Source organism: Salarias fasciatus, chromosome 7 (genome assembly GCF_902148845.1).
Source record: "Salarias fasciatus chromosome 7, fSalaFa1.1, whole genome shotgun sequence".
NCBI classification, from domain to species: Eukaryota; Metazoa; Chordata; class Actinopteri; order Blenniiformes; family Blenniidae; genus Salarias; species Salarias fasciatus.
The window spans coordinates 8,722,850-8,735,767 of NC_043751.1; the positions used below are offsets into that span (position 1 = coordinate 8,722,850).

General features: G+C 47.5%; 2 protein-coding genes across 2 annotated transcripts; one reads left to right on the forward strand and one right to left on the reverse strand.

The window, feature by feature from the left end:
- Positions 1–89: 89 nt before the first annotated feature.
- Positions 90–2,926, reverse strand: LOC115391919 (carbohydrate sulfotransferase 1-like). Its single transcript, XM_030096348.1, has 5 exons — positions 2,561–2,926; positions 2,146–2,359; positions 1,840–2,066; positions 569–786; positions 90–429 (listed from the first exon to the last, which is right to left on the reverse strand). The coding sequence occupies exons 1-5, from the start codon at positions 2,894–2,896 to the stop codon at positions 93–95; spliced, it is 1,332 nt and encodes a 443-aa protein (XP_029952208.1). The 5' UTR covers positions 2,897–2,926; the 3' UTR covers positions 90–92.
- A 4,708-nt stretch (positions 2,927–7,634) lies between these two features.
- Positions 7,635–11,805, forward strand: ccdc135 (coiled-coil domain containing 135). Its single transcript, XM_030095818.1, has 15 exons — positions 7,635–7,669; positions 7,776–7,856; positions 7,974–8,112; positions 8,186–8,311; positions 8,533–8,751; positions 8,899–9,042; positions 9,420–9,638; positions 9,715–9,840; positions 9,916–9,979; positions 10,201–10,329; positions 10,538–10,666; positions 10,802–10,989; positions 11,106–11,330; positions 11,450–11,521; positions 11,731–11,805. The coding sequence occupies exons 1-15, from the start codon at positions 7,635–7,637 to the stop codon at positions 11,803–11,805; spliced, it is 1,971 nt and encodes a 656-aa protein (XP_029951678.1).
- The last annotated feature ends 1,113 nt before the right edge of the window (positions 11,806–12,918 follow it).

Here is a 12,918-nt window from a genome sequence, read left to right on the forward strand (position 1 = left end):
TGACGTCACCAACCAGAGGCTGTCATCCGTCTTTCAGATCGGCCACGATTTCCCGATCGATCGATCCGTCCTGCTGCTCTCCTGGACGACCTTTAAACCACGGGCGGGAACGTCCTGTCCTCCACCAGGGAGTGCGAGAGGTTCCTCAGTTCTCTGGGGTGAAAGACGGCCTTGTAGCCCAGGAGGCCCAGCAGCGGCTGGCAGGCGGTCTGCGTGTACGCCACCATGTCGAAGGACAGCTTCACCCTCCAGTTCTCGGCGTTGGCGGCGGAGTCTCGCACCGTGGTGAACTTCTGGCGGGACGACAGGTCGCTGCTGCCCCGCGTGTTGTTGGTGATCCAGTCCTCCACGCCGGGGTGCAGAACCAGACCCAGGAAGCTGTAGAGCTCCCGGGCCTTCTGGAGAGGGAACCGGGCCAGGTCTTCATACCTGGAGGAGGGAAAATGGAAATCCATGTAACTGTAGAATTACATGTTGAAATTCAAATTTTCCAGCTCCTGATCTCTGCAGTTCTGTGAGTTATCCTTTCCTGTAGAGGTCACAGGTCACAGGCGGCGAGCCCTCTCACCTCAGCAGCATGTACCTCCCTTTCAGCCAGGGCGGCTTGGCCAAGCTGGTGGACACAGAGTGCAGGAAGTCCTCGCACACGGTGTTGATCTGACCCAGGTCCAGGTTGTGCGGCCGCCGTCCGGTCGCTCTCCAGAGACGCCACAGCCGGTACGTGTCCCGGAAGGTTTCGATACGAGACGCCAGGATGCCACGAGGGTCCCGGACCAGCTGGACCACCTGAGGCCCGCAAACACATTCACACTCAATTCAAACAACATCATCTACATTAGCATTTAGCCACAAAATACCAAGGATGTCCGTGTTTCACACTGTAATCAACCCGTCTCACAGCAGAAAGATCTTGACCAAAGCTGACTGAAACTGGGAGCTGTTTCTACAAAGCTCCGCCTCCTGTTCTACTTTTAGAGAACCGAGGAACCTCCAGCAGGCCAGCACTCTGAGAACGAAGCGCTCTCCTGGGCCCATATGGGACTAATAGCTCTTTAAGATGTGATGGTTCCTGGTTGTTCAGAGCTTTATACGTTAAATGTGTTCAACACTTTTCTTCCTGTGTTATTTCACATTATTAATCATAACTTAATTCATGGACGCTAAGGCTAGATTTCTTATCATGCGTCGATTACATAGGTTGTTACTGATATTTGGTGAAAGTTTAACATCAGAAGCACCTTTAGAAACATGTAAAATGAGAAAAAAAGTTGAATGTTTTCAGTACCTATTGTACCCACTCTATGTTCAAGCCAAATAGGAAAAAGAGTCTGAGTGGGTAACTCAGTTATTACATCCATATGTTAAGGAATTGCCGCCACCTGCTGGAGAAATTGTGGAAATGCATATGATTGTCATGTTTTAGCTTTTTGGGACACTCATGTGATCAAAAATGACTGTAAAGGAAAACATAATGCAAGACCAGGAATCTGTGGAGGTCACCCGACATGGAGAAGTACATTTGGATTTGTTGGATTCATGCTTGAAAGATGGTAGTTATGGTAAGGTGGTAACAGTTTTCCTGGTGGCAGGAAAAAAGGCCCTGATGAAAAGATGGCTTTCAAGAAAGAGCTCAACCTGGACCTGAGCAGGACGGAGAGAATAACAGCAGAGTCGACTGACAAGAAGGATCTATTTGGAAGAAATGGATGGACTATATAATCCCACGCAGACCAGACTGTGGCTCTGCTTTAGATAAAGCTTAAAAATACTCATACAACCATTTAAGAAGAAAATCAATCTTAAATAAAAAAGTCAAGCTACTGATGAGACTGGTCCTACCTTCAGGTTGAGTTTGGGGTCTTCCAGCAGGGCTCGGAGGTCGCTGATCTGTGGGATTCGAACCGTCTTGATGGCAGCGTGGCGTTTGGCTCCACAGGCCTCCGCAGCCACGGACACGTTGAGCGGCCCACACCTCCTCACACACTCGCCCTCGTCGGCCAGCACCAGACTCTGCTCCTTGGCGTCCAGCGAGGCCTCGCACACCGGGGGCGAGCAGAGAGAGCGACCTGCGGACAGAGCCAGGCGGAGGATGAGCGTCACGCCGCGACCCGCCGGGCGAGCTGCGAGGAGCGGCGGGGCTCTTACTGGCGCCCCGTCTGAAGAGCTTGTCGGTGGCGTGCCGGGCCGGGCGGGGCTGGATGTAACCCTCCAGGCCGCCCAGGTGACAGTGGAACAGAGACCTCAGCAGGTCTCTGGCGGCTCCCATCATCACCCTCCTCTCAGCCGGGTTCCGGCTCTGACCCAGGCGGGGGAGCAGCGCCAGCTGGACGTGGTAGAGGGGCTCGAACAGGTAGAAGACCTGGAGTGGAAAGGGAATCTGTGCTGAGCTACTGAAATACTCCTAAAAATCAGTTTGTGCTGGAGGGAGGGGTTTCAATCTGGACCAGTGTCTTATTAAGCAGCAGTATGAGGGGATTTTTAAGGTTCTGTCAACGGAACCTTTCATTTCAAGACTACAAGGAAACAAGGAGCCGTCGGTGACGGTGTGTCCCGCCCTGACCTCCGGGTGCTGGTTGAAGAGCTGACCCACGAAGGAGGATCCGCTCCGGGTGGTGGCCAGGATGAGGATGTGGGTTCTCCTGCTGCTGTTGTAGGCGGGGAGGGAGAAGGACGGAGAAGCAGACGTAGGGGACGGGGCTTCATCGCAGCCCCCCAGAGCCTTCCGGCCCACCTGCGTCAGCTGTCCGAGGCTGCAGTTGATGGCGTGGTCGGTGGGGGCCAGGCCGACGGAGCACAGCAGGTTCAGAGGGTTAGAGGAGAAGGTCCGGATGGCGGTGTACTGGATGGCGATGGACGCCAGAGCCAGCAGCACCATGGACTTCCACGAGCACCGCATGGCGGCTGGACAGATGCATCAGGATGCCGCTGCACCGTCTGCAAACACGGGAGACTCTGTTTTCACTGAAACTCGTTCCAGTCAAGTTTAGAGACATCAAATGATCCCAAGCCAACGTCAAGGCGGCCAACCGTATGTTCATGAAGCAACGCTAAGAAGGGAGAACAGCTCCTCATCCACAACAGGATGCTGAATATAAAAATCTCCAATCCAGGGGTGTCAAATATAAAGCATGTGGCCCAAAACTGACCCACAAGGGGCTTCAATCAGGCCCACCAAGATAATTCTAAAAATTTCAAATGAAACATTGATTTTTTTTTTCAAAAGAAATTTAGCAGAGACAACACTGAGCCTTGAGCTGAGATATCAGTGATGCTGCCATGAAAGAGAGAGATAACCAGCATTCGCCCCAACTGTCAGGAGGAGTTAGTAAAACACATACATAATACAACAGCCATAGTAGAGGTTTTATGGACAATTTTCTGTATTTTGCACCGGGAGGCTTCATTAAAACGGGCTGTATGTTTAGATTGTGTTTATTTTCTGTAGTAATTCACCTTTGTAGACATTTTCATAAACACCACAACAAAGAAAACGTTAACATTTAAACTTGCTCTTTAAAATGACGACAATCTCAACATAAAGCCAGTTTTAACGAGGCCTTCTGGTGAAAAAGAGAGGCTGACACCCTGACACAGCCCAGCATGAACAACTTCATGGGAGGTGGTATCTTCAGTTATAAAAACATAACAAAACAAACACGCTTTTAAGGTGGAAATTGGTGAAAACTGCTCTTTTGGTCATGAATGTTGCAGACCTCTGAATTTGACCTGAATATTACACGCACGCACACGCACACACAGTGGAAAACAAGGCCCAGAGGCTTGCAATCGAACCAGGAATCCTCACCCTGTGAGTCCTCACCTCCAAACCACTGTGCAAATATTCACCTGTTTTCCATTCAAGCGGTCTATCATGATATTTATGAGAGAAAAAACAGACATGAAAAGGTTTCTGCAGGTTCATACTCCCATAATTTACCTCAGTGGCTGAGAATACTGTAGAAATTATTGAATTATATCTCAATAAATCAATTTATAATCAATTCTCAGGATGTTTGATAAATATAAAAGACAAATCTATTGCATTAATGCGTGAATGAAGAGGATACAGGTTCATTCTGCTCTGCTCGCTTCATTTAAAGTCATTTACTCCTTTATTTATCCATCCTGTGTCGTGATGGAGACCGATGCTAAGCTAGCGCGGTTCCTCCAGGTCAGCCCACCGCGCCGTGGCTGGCGGCTGGCCGCCTTCCGCGCACCCTGCTCGGGCCTGCTCCGCGCCGCGCGCCGCGGCTTCCCCCGGTTCTCACTCACCTCTCATGCGGGATGCGGGCGGCAGAGGCTCCCCCCCCCTCCCGGCAGCCCCTCTCACATCCACAGGACGGACCTCCAGCGCAGGACAGACGTGATGGTGCCGGTGCCCCCCCTCCCCGCTCCCAGCAGCCCCCTCGCCGCCTCACCCCCTCCGCGCGCACCTTCCAACCTGCATGGACGGGAAATTATTCTTCCATTTTATTATTCACAGACAACATTTTTCCTCCTCCTCCATTTGCTATTTGAGTCTCTTCAGCTGGAGAAACAAGAATTTAGTAGGATATTTATATCTTTTTTTTTTTTTTTTTTTTTGATTTGTCAATCCATCCAGGGGCGTTTCAACACAGTCTGGGGTCCCGGGGCATTAAACGCCTCACCCCCCCGAACCCCCCCACCCCCCCCCCCCCCCCCCCCCCCCACCCCCTACACACACACACACACACACACACACACACACACACACACACACACACACACACACACACCATGAAATGCTTTACTCGTATATGACTAAACTGTGATTTTACTACTCTGCTCTTTTATTTTGTGACTGAAAGGTCACTTTAGTTTAACCTTTGGGTGAGCTATAAACGGTGTTGAACCAGCGCCCTGGAGAAAAGATCCGGTCAGAAGATTAGCAGACACTACATTTGTTGTTGCCGAAGTGCCTTAAGGGTGGAGGAGATCTAAGCGTCAACTTGTGGGATGGCCTGTCATGATAAGACAAGCCGTTATCAGTGCCACAGTGAATTAGGAAGAAGGTCTGGTAACGGTCTGCTCAGGTCATAAAATTCAAGGACAAAGTGTAGAGAAAGAGCCCTCCCTAACTGTGCAAAAACAGGCTTTAAAGACCCTTTTCTGTAATCGACAGGCACCATTTTCGCCTGGGGTTCTGACTGGATCTGATCTCTGCAGGACTGATGGTCCAAGGCAGCTCGTATCTTTATTTTATTATTAGTATAGACTTTCTTCGCTGTCTGATCATCTTCAATCAAATAAAAGAATCTGTGCTGAGACTTAGAGGTTTCAAGCATCCTTATTTCATTTTAAATTCAGTCTCAACATTAAACTGTCATCTGTGGACATGGCATTCAGTAAATCGTTGTTGTGCATTTTTTAAGGATGGGGAATGACATTGGCACATTGGTAACTGCTGATTGAAAAGAAATGAAACACCAGCTCCAGCAGGAAACCCTGATGATTGAATGCCAATTTCTTTTTGGTTCTTTGTTTTTTTTTTTTTTTTTTGTACAATTGCATTAGGCCCAGCATGAGCACGTGAAGCCATCAAGGTAAAAAAACTAAATGAGACATTGTTCTGTTGATTAGCATAACATAGGGGCAAATCAAACATGTTTGTCATGTTCAGATTTTCTTATGTTTTAGAGACTGGTAACGGAGTCAATGAATGCTCAGTGTTTGTCATTCAAGCAGGAGTTATAATCCTCCTGGAAGAAACTGTACTGATGATTGTGTTTTTGTTTTTTGTTTTTTTTGTTGTTTTTTTTTTTTGTTTTTTGTTTTGGCAAATCAATTTCCTCTGAGTTTTGGACACTGGTTTGAGCTGAGGCATTATTTTGGATGATTCATTCATTGCACAAGAAGGTATCATTAAAATTGGCTTCATGTTGAGAGTGTACTATCCGTTGGTAATTTTGGTGGTAATTGGTGAAAACAGAGATTTTCATCACTTTCTTTATTGCTGCAACCAGAAATGGTGAACAGTGACAAAGCATTTAACCCCTTATGGTCAAGCTGTTCAAAGAATATTCAAGAAAGAGTTTACAGTTCTATTTTTAAATATGTTACAAAATAAATGTGGCTTACATGAAGTGTGCTTTATGCACATTTGTCATCTGTCATCTTCATAGCTGAGCTTGAACAACCGTGAATACATTTTCCTCATGAAAAAAGAGATTTTTAAACATTATAATTGTGCCAGTAGCAGTTAAACAAAAATATATATTCCAGTAATTAACAATATCCTACCATTGAACAGTCATTATATTCTAACATGCACCATGCGCACGTGGTGGAAGGAATTCAGTTGGAATCATCTTGGTCCAGAAGCTCCAGAGCTGCACTCTGATTTCACCATTTGGTCTCTACACCCGTTTTTTCATTCCAGGTTTCCATGGGCTCTATGTGACTGCAAACATCCATTTATCATCCAGAATTATTGCAAATGATCAAACAAACAAACAAACAAAAGACAAAAGAAAGCAAAACAAACAAACAAACAAAACCCAGTCCCAGCCTCAGGCTGTGGTTCTTTTAACAACAATAACAACAAAAAACTAATTTAAAAAAAAATCAATATTGCCCGGTCCAATATGGCGGACTCGTTTGACGCATCTCTCCATGCAGATTACCCACAATGACTCGAGTTCCGTGATGAGAAGAGCTGGAAACGTTTCTTGAAAATGAAACGAGGAGAACTTTGATGAACCAGCGTGAGTAGAACTTTCCTTATAACACGAATATTAGTCAATTGTTCAAACGAGTCGCTGATGTATCGCAGAGGTCAGGATAGATGAGCTGAAACACCGAGCATGTGGTTCGATGACTGTACAGATGAATGACTTTCATAAAGGTATGAAGACAGGAGCTAGAAGAGCTGAAATCCAACAGTTATTTCCACAAATACACTGATTTCCGATAACTTCGTGGTCCTATGATAATTCTTCACTACAACACATGGTAAGAGGTGCATGATAAAGGGAAATCTTAGCAATGGAGTTTTTTTATTTACAAAAAATTCACCACAGTCATTCATAAAGTCCCATGTTCATTTAAAGAGAGTCTTAAACAATTAAATATGTAGTTTTTAGCTGAAAACCAATAAAATCATGGTGTGTGTGTGTGTGTGTTCCTGAAGCCCTCTTGATCTTAAGTGGTTAGATGAATTCATTAATGTCACAAAGTTGCTAAGTTAAATCACTTCATTGAAAGCTATTTATTTAATTATATCAAAAACAACTGTACAGAAATATCCTGTTCAGAGAAGATTAATCTGACAGAAAGTCACAGAGACAAAAGAGTTTTCAAAAATATGGCTTCATAGAAGGAATGGACAAAATTGGAGCTTTTACAGTGAAAAAGGGGCAAATTAAAACTGAAGTTTTGTGCAGTCATACTTTGTTATGAGGATCTGTGCATTTTTTGTGATTGTACAATTTGTTGTGGTGGTGAGGGGATAAAAAAAGATTTACAGTGGAGAAAAAGGTTGGAATCCCCTGTTATAGAGTCAGTATTGCATTAGAATTTGTTTAATTTCAGGTTTTTTTTAAATGAATCAAACTGACGATTTTTGCACCCGCTCAGAACAAATGAAAACAATCAACATCAGAACAGCAGTAGACATGAGCTCAGTACTGACCCCTACAGGGAGGCAGAGGTACTGACTGCTGCACTCAGATCCTCCAGCCACACATCTCCAACACTTGAGGTGTTGTGTTGTGTTGTGTTGTGTTGTGTTGTGTTGTGTTGTGTTGTGGTGACAGGTGGATGCAGATAGTGATGATGGAGGTGGAGGAAACTGAGGAGGAGAAGCTGACCTGTAATTCAACTGTTGCAGAGCAGCTGTGAGCCTGAATCTCACACACACACACACACACACACACACACACACACACACACACACACACACACACACACACACACACGCACACACGGGTTTTACTCCTGCTGTCCTCCCACAGGCTGGACTCCTACAGGATGAACTCGGCCGTGGAGCTCCGGCTGTTGACCCTCGCAGACCGCTTCCAGCGCCAGTTCTCCATCCTCCACCCGGACCGGAGGCCCCTGCTGCTCAGCCCGGCGAACGAGTGTGGCGTTCAGGTACCTCTCCGCTCACCGGAAAACTCCTGGCATCCTGCAGGTCCCATCAGGCTGTGCTCTTCTGCTCTCTCAGAAGTTTGTGTGCACCACCCTCCGGCCTTCCTCCTCAAGCCGAGTGGAGCTTCACACGTGGCAGGGCTGCGCCGCCTTCGTGGCTGACGTCCTCATGCTGGAGCCTCTGGAGCCGCCGACAGAGCTGGTGAGAGAAGAAGAACATGACGATGCATTAGGTCAGCAGGTCTTAGGTTAGAGGTCACTTTATATTGCTGATATGAATAATCTCACAGCTGCCTTTCATACAAGTCACCTCTGAATGTTGACCCTGAAACACCTGTAGATAGATAGATAGATAGATAGATAGATAGATAGAACTTTATTACTTTGAAGGAAATTCGACTATCCTTCATTCTCATCTCTCAGCCCCGCTCGCTGTCCTCGCCGTCCTCCGTGCTGCAGCGTCAGACAGCTTCCTGTTTCGAAGCGGCCGCCCTGCTGTGCAGCCTGCTGCTCGGCGCCGACTACGATGCCTACTGCGTCAGCGGCTACGCAGACAGGGAGATGTGTCTGCTGGATCGGAGCCGGGAAGACTGCCCCCTGCTGGACGGTCCCCAGCAGAACCGTCCTCTGGAGGACGCAGAGGTCAATCTGATCTGGATGTCAGCTAAAGCTACATCAGGCAGCGGGAGGAAGATGCTCTAGAATCTAGGATTTATTGCCACTTTAACAATATCAAGAAGGAGGAACTAAAACAATCCTCCGTCTAAATGGATGTTTTTTTATGCGAAGGCTGAGATTTCAGAGCAGAAACAGCAGAAGTGTAAATACGGCCTGAGACCAGAGAGGGAGCCAGAGAGCAGATACCTGAGGAGGCTGGAGGAGAGCAAGAAACAGGAGGAGGAGGCTGTGCTGCAGGACCAGAAGCTGCAGCAGGTACACACACACACACACACACACACAAACGCACACACACGCACACACTGCAATCCACAATGAGATTTTCAGTTTTGAAGTTTTTCTCTGTAAAAGTGCTTTGAATTTAATAAAATTAGTTGAATTGAAATTTTTACACCCACACAGATACACATGTTGAGTTTCTGTTAACACGGATGCTGTTGCTTTTGTTTACAACTGTTACAGTCATTTCATTGATGTATCTTTTGTTGTTCATTCAGTCATTTTTCTCGTGGTGTTGTGGTATCCACTCTGTTTGGCTGATATTCTTATCTTTCATGCTGTTGCTGTTGCATGCTGTTATTTCTCTTGTTTTCCCTGTGGTGTTTGTTCCTGTCGTTGTTGTTGCGGAGGAGCACGAGCGGCAGCCGCCTCCGGACGCCCTGCACGGCCTGCGGGTGCACGGCTGGGTGCTGGTGCTGTCGGGGAGTCGCGGCGTTCAGGAGAACTTCTTCATCGACCCTCTGAGTGGACGCAGCTTCCCGACACACAGCCGCCGCTTCCTGGGCATCGAGAGTGTCTGGAACCAGTCCAACTACTACACCAACATGCAAGACTGCAGGGAGGGCTGCAGGGTGAACACACGCGCACCAACACACACACACAAACACGCAAGCATGTATGCACACATGCTCACGTGTGTGTTTTCAGGAGATGATCTTTAACCTGGAGGATCTGGAGTTCTGGGAGCCGCTGTTGTTTGAAGCGGTCAGCCGGCGTCAGCTGTTGGCCGAAGCCCAGATGAGAGAAATGACCGGGGCGACCGAGGAAACGGCGGTGTGTGACGCAGAATGAAAAGATTTCCTCATCGTTCACCACACTGGATTCAGAGCTCTGCTGTTTGTTTTGAAGGAGGAGCTGCAGATCAGAGTCGTGGACATGCCAACATCCTGGGTCGGCCGTATCAATCCCACAGGTAACAACACCAACTGCATGTCTGTTGTTGCACAGTAGACCCTCAGCAGCTACACACACATTCACAGCTGCACCAGATGTTCCCAGTGGCCGATACGCAGCAGCAGGCCTTCATCTGTCTGCCTCTTCCAGCACCGCGGTTTCATTTCATCTGAAGCGGGTTTAAACCCTCCAGGCTGCTGGTCCAAATGGGAAACATTCATTTGTTCCTTCATCCCTCAGAGCTGCAGCACTGCTGGCCCGGAGGACAGAAACAGACTCTGTACTGGAAGTCGAAGCTGGAGAGGTTCGCACCGCGGCTCCGGACCGACGGGCTGACCACACGATGGACGGCGTACAGAGACGTCGGCCGTGAGTGCACACCCACTGCAGTACAGGAAGCCGAGTCAGCTGGGGCCTGTTTACACAACGCTTTTAACTGAAAACACAAAACTCTCCTTGAGTTTTGGGCGTTCGGTTAAATGACAGCTGTGATCGGAGCCACTGAGTCAGAAAATGTGCCTCTTCCTGTGAACACTGGAACGCCGTCAGACTGACACTTTGTGTTTGTGTGTTGAAGGAACCGAGGTGACCTCGGTGAAGGAGAGGTTTATGCACAGAGCCGACCTGCTGCAGGAGAGAGAGCTGCATCCAGCCGACAGCCGCTCATCAGATCGCTTCCACCCGGGGAAAATCTTCCACCTCTTATGTGAGTCTGACTGCTTTCGAGTCATTTAACACCTCCTCCAAACACACAACACACATGTTGAAGTACATTGAGGCCAATGATGAAATGATCAGTACTTCAAATGAATCTCCAGCTTGAAGCTTTGTGTTTGCCCAGCGTTCACCTGCAGACCCCAGGGCTCCGGCGAGGAGCAGGAGATGGAGTTCAGCTCCGCCTGGCGCACCGATCGCTTACGGCGCAGACTTCTGACTCCGCACCAGATATGTGAGACGTTCGAGGGCCGTGGAGACTTCCTGTACTGCCGACAAGTAGCTTTCAGCCAACCCTTTGACGTCAGGGAGCACGTGCTCAAAGACACGCAGGTAAACACACATCGAGCTTTAACACGCGGTTCGAGCGTCAGCAGATACTTCACAGCTGCTCTCAGAGTCGTGAAACTCTCCGCTGTTTGTTTTTCAAGGCTCTGGACTTTGATGTTCCTCTGAAGGAGGTGGTGGAGCGTTTCCACAGGAACGAATCCCTGCCAGCCAACCGGGACGTGGCTCGGCGAGTGTTCGCCGTGTCCGAGCGATACGTCCAGCTCACACACCACCTGATGGAGTCCAGGGTCGTCCCCTCCAGGACATACATACACCTTGACTCCGCAGAGCGACGCCCGTTCGGAGAGATTTACAAGAACTTACAGGTACAAACTTCTCTTTACTGACCAGCTCATCCTCTGTTTTTGTGTCTCACACACACTCTGATACCTTTATGTGTGTGTGTCAGATGGATTTGGCCCATTCAGCCCCTTCTGTGCTCAAGACACCCACTAGGCTGACTCTACTGAACGAGGAGTGTGAGCTGAAGAGCAAAGTCTTTCAGTCTTTAGCTGAGGTGAGAGCTCGTTCACACACACACACACACACACTCACACTCACACACTATAGCTGCAGTTTCAGGGTCTGTTTACACACCATGCTTTCAAGAGGAAACCCAACATTAGTCGTGTCTGTAAACCCCAAACCTCTGTGAAATGTTTTCACCTGAAACGTGGTGTGAAGGGGGCCTCGGTTCAGAGTGTGTGTCTTTGTGTCACTGAGCAGACGATCGCCATCATTCAGCTCAGAGAGCAGGAGGAGCGGCAGCAGGACAAGCTGCTGCCGGAGACGCCACCGTGAGGACACAGAGACTCTCAGAGGCGGATCATGTCTCCAACGATGAGCCTTCATTTACTCATACTGCGTTTCAACTTTGTTCCTGTTTTCACTGTTAAATCTGACAAGTTCACATATCTGAAGATGAAATAAACAAAATAAAAGACCAAACTCTGAACTCTGAAATGGTTTATTACTTTATTATATAATGTTTTTATTTAGCTCTGCCCTTAGTGGTTGACACTATATGTCACTATATGTTACATGTATCAGTTTCACTGTGAGAATCGATCAAATAATGAGCTTTTAGTGATCTTAGAAGTGTCAAAACCTTCACAATGAAACATTTCAATGTTGAGGCTGAATGAAGACAAAAAGGGTTTTCGTCTCATGACTGCTCTGCCTTCTGATTCACACACTGCTGTAAAACACACACACACAAAGTATACACAGATAGAAACACAAAGCAATTTGGGACAGCAGCTTTTTTTAATTCTCCCACAGAGAAGCAGTTCTGATGAGTATACCTTCTGGTACAAAAGAGAAATGTCCTAAAAGAAACTTCTCCTACAGCTGTTGCTTTATAAATGTTTTACAAACTCACCTGCTGCAGAATTAACATAAAATTTCATCCTCTTGTTTATCACCTCAGTTCCTCCACTCCTCATGTGCATCTTCCCTCATCTAAACTCAGGTTCTCTCCCTGCTGAACGGATCTTTGTGGTGAAGTCTGACAGTTCTTTGTCCTATTTCATGTTGACATCCTTTCTCGGACAGCGTCCTCTTGCAAAAAGATAAACTGGCTCCAAATTGTCACGTTTCTGACGTTAGCCACAAGGTGGCAGTGTTGCAAAGCGTTGAGAATCCATGAGGCCCATCCTGTCCTCCATAACCTGAAGGTCTGGGAGCCTCTGGTCACGTGAGACCGCCAGGAAAGATGCTGTGGAAATAAAAACAACTCTTTAAGATGCAAGACTTGCTGCAGAGCCAGAGTCAGAGGAGAATTTCTGCAGAACCAGACTCAAAGGAGACTTTCTATAGAACCAGAGTCAGAGGAGAGTTTCTCAAGAACCAGAGTCAGAAGTGGAAACATTTTGTGTATCAGGATAATATCATAAATATTAATGACACAAGATT

Bases quoted from the DNA above. Each gene is read 5' to 3' on its own strand.
- ccdc135 (XM_030095818.1), top strand. From the start codon at position 7,635: ATGAGCTCAGTACTGACCCCTACAGGGAGGCAGAG. The intron at 7,857-7,973 runs GTGAGCCTGAAT...GTCCTCCCACAG, and splicing joins TCAACTGTTGCAGAGCAGCT to GCTGGACTCCTACAGGATGA. The intron at 11,522-11,730 runs GTGAGAGCTCGT...GTCACTGAGCAG, and splicing joins TCTTTCAGTCTTTAGCTGAG to ACGATCGCCATCATTCAGCT.
- LOC115391919 (XM_030096348.1), bottom strand. From the start codon at position 2,896: ATGCGGTGCTCGTGGAAGTCCATGGTGCTGCTGGCTCTGGCGTCCATC. The intron at 787-1,839 runs GTAGGACCAGTC...TGCGGGCCTCAG, and splicing joins ACCCCAAACTCAACCTGAAG to GTGGTCCAGCTGGTCCGGGA. The intron at 430-568 runs GTGAGAGGGCTC...TCCCTCCTCCAG, and splicing joins GGGAGGTACATGCTGCTGAG to GTATGAAGACCTGGCCCGGT.